The 2178-nt window shown below is 63.3% G+C and overlaps 1 protein-coding gene across 1 annotated transcript in view; it reads left to right on the forward strand.

The window, feature by feature from the left end:
* The first annotated feature begins 830 nt into the window (after window positions 1-830).
* The window catches only part of UBTF (upstream binding transcription factor, RNA polymerase I), a 14053-nt gene continuing 12705 nt past the window's right edge, over window positions 831-2178 (forward strand). The window contains exons 1-3 of the mRNA XM_009287948.1: window positions 831-847; window positions 1273-1498; window positions 1795-1878. Coding sequence (XP_009286223.1) covers window positions 831-847; window positions 1273-1498; window positions 1795-1878 — 327 coding nt within the window. The remainder of the gene's footprint in view (window positions 848-1272; window positions 1499-1794; window positions 1879-2178) is intronic.

Consider the following 2178-nt stretch of genomic DNA (forward strand, 5'->3'; position numbering starts at 1 on the left):
GATGCAGAGGCAGGAGGTGGAGGCAGAGACGGTGTTTTTGTGCTTGTGGAGTTCGAGCGGAGGGAGAACCGCAGCCGGGTATTTCTGGGGGCTTGTTTTTCATTCCTGGGAATGGAGGGAGAGAGAGATGCTCCCCTCAAACTCATGACCGGCTGCGCTGCCCCCGTCTCGCCGGCACGCTCTGTGTCCCTTAGGCAGCTCCGAAGGCCCCAGTCATCGCCCGGCAGTGATGTGGGGCAGGGGAGGCCGTGGAGAGCCAGTCCCACGCCCGGGGAGCCCTTGGCCTCGGGTGCCCGTCCCGGGCTGAAGCAGACAGGGCCGTGTGGGCATGCGGCTTGGGGCTCTGCTCCTCCTGCAGCCCGTCCCCGGGGACCTCTCTTTCCGCTCCCAGGGCCCGCTGGTTTTCCCCAGGGCCGCCCATCTTTGCAGAGCACCCAGGGCTCCTCTCCCCAGCTGGCGCGGAAGCTCGGAGCAGGGAGCCCGGCGGAGGAATTCCCTTGGCAAGGAAGCAGCCCCAGAGTCGGTGCTGGATGGGGCATTCGGTGCTGGGATATCCTGCCCGCTGCCTGTCCCGGCACGGGGCTGCTGCCCGTCCCGGCCTCCCGGTCGCTCCAGCCTCCCCGGCTTTGCCACGTGCCCATCCCACCATCCCGGCAGCTTATCCGTATGGGAGCTGGGGACGCTCCTCCGGGCAGCTCGGGGGATGTTGGAGTGGCATAACCATCACCCCTGCGCCGTCAGGGACCCCACTGCGATACAGGGGGGGCTGTGCTGGGCTCTGCCACCCCCTGCTTTGTGGTCTCTGAGCTTTGACCTTGGCAGAGGTCAACATGGAGCTAGGTCCCAGGTGATGGCAAGGCTCTCCGAGTTGAAGGCAAAGCAGCGCCGGGGGGGTTTCCCATTGCTCCGGACACATCTTTTCCACTTAGAAAGTGGGTTTTCCTGTTTCCTCCTTGGCTGCAGAGCGTGTCGCTCCCGTCTCGCTCCGCAGGGCTTCGCTCCTGTGCGTAGGAAATAGCCCTCTGCTCCTGCGAGGCAGAGCCGTCGCCTTATCTGATGGCGTACTGGGATGAGCGAGTCTCTCTGGTTTGCACCGAGTGGATTTTCTAGCTTTGCCCGGATTGTTTTGGCCCGTAGAAAGTTGCTCCGGGGTGATGGAAAGAGCCATGTCCCTTTGATCTTTAATCTCGAGAGGCAGCATGTGGAGATTACGTGTCCCGGCGCGCGGTCCGGAGCTGCACGCCGGGAGCTGTAGTCCCCGTGTCCTGCCAGGAAGGCTGCCTGCCCGCCGCTGCTGCTAAGCCTGTTTCTTTGCTGCTCAGACCGCTGGTCTCAGGAGGACATGCTGACTCTGCTGGAGTGCATGAAGAATAACCTGCCCTCCAACGACGGGAGCAAGTTCAAAACCACCGAGTCCCACCTGGATTGGGAGAAAGTGGCTTTCAAGGACTTCTCGGGGGAGATGTGCAAGATGAAGTGGATGGAGATTTCTAACGAGGTAACCGACAGCCGCGCGGGGCTCGGAGGGGTCTCCGCGAGAGGGACCGAGCGTCCCGGTGATCTCCCTGCGCTGTTTGAATTGCTCGAGTTCAGCGCCCCGAGTCCTTGGCCCCTAGTGCCAACACCATCCCGCTGCTGTCAGCGTTGCGAACCCTTCGGAGGCGCTGGGCCGGGTCGTTTGCACGGTGGCGTTAACGAAACCCTGGGGGTCTATGCCGTGCCGAGCGTGGCTGGGATCTGCCCTGTCCCCCGCGTGCAGCCTGTTCACGTTTGTGGCCCTTTGTTACCCCACAGGTGAGGAAGTTTCGGACCCTCACGGAGCTCATTATGGACGCCGAAGAGCACGTGAAGAATCCTTACAAGGGCAAAAAGCTCAAGGTATCTGCCAGGAATTGGGGTCGGTCCCTAAAGGGGGACCTCTCCCTTCCCCGGGACGGGAGGCTGTCACCCATGTGGCACCCCAGACCCGTGTGGCTCTGCCGCCAGAGCCCCTGCAGGCACCTCACCGCCCGTAATCCTCATGGCCGGCTGCCCAAGGCTCTGGAGGCCACGGGCTCTGGGCTCGGGCCAAGTCCAGGGTACATTTAATATGGCCGGCTGTATTGCTGGCAGCCTGCATCCAAGTTTAGCACCGGGGGGGGGGCCCGGGAGGCCCCGGCCTTATCCCTGGCCTGACGG

Source organism: Aptenodytes forsteri, unplaced genomic scaffold (assembly GCF_000699145.1).
Source record: "Aptenodytes forsteri isolate BGI_AS27 unplaced genomic scaffold, ASM69914v1 Scaffold249, whole genome shotgun sequence".
In the NCBI taxonomy this organism is placed as follows: domain Eukaryota; kingdom Metazoa; phylum Chordata; class Aves; order Sphenisciformes; family Spheniscidae; genus Aptenodytes; species Aptenodytes forsteri.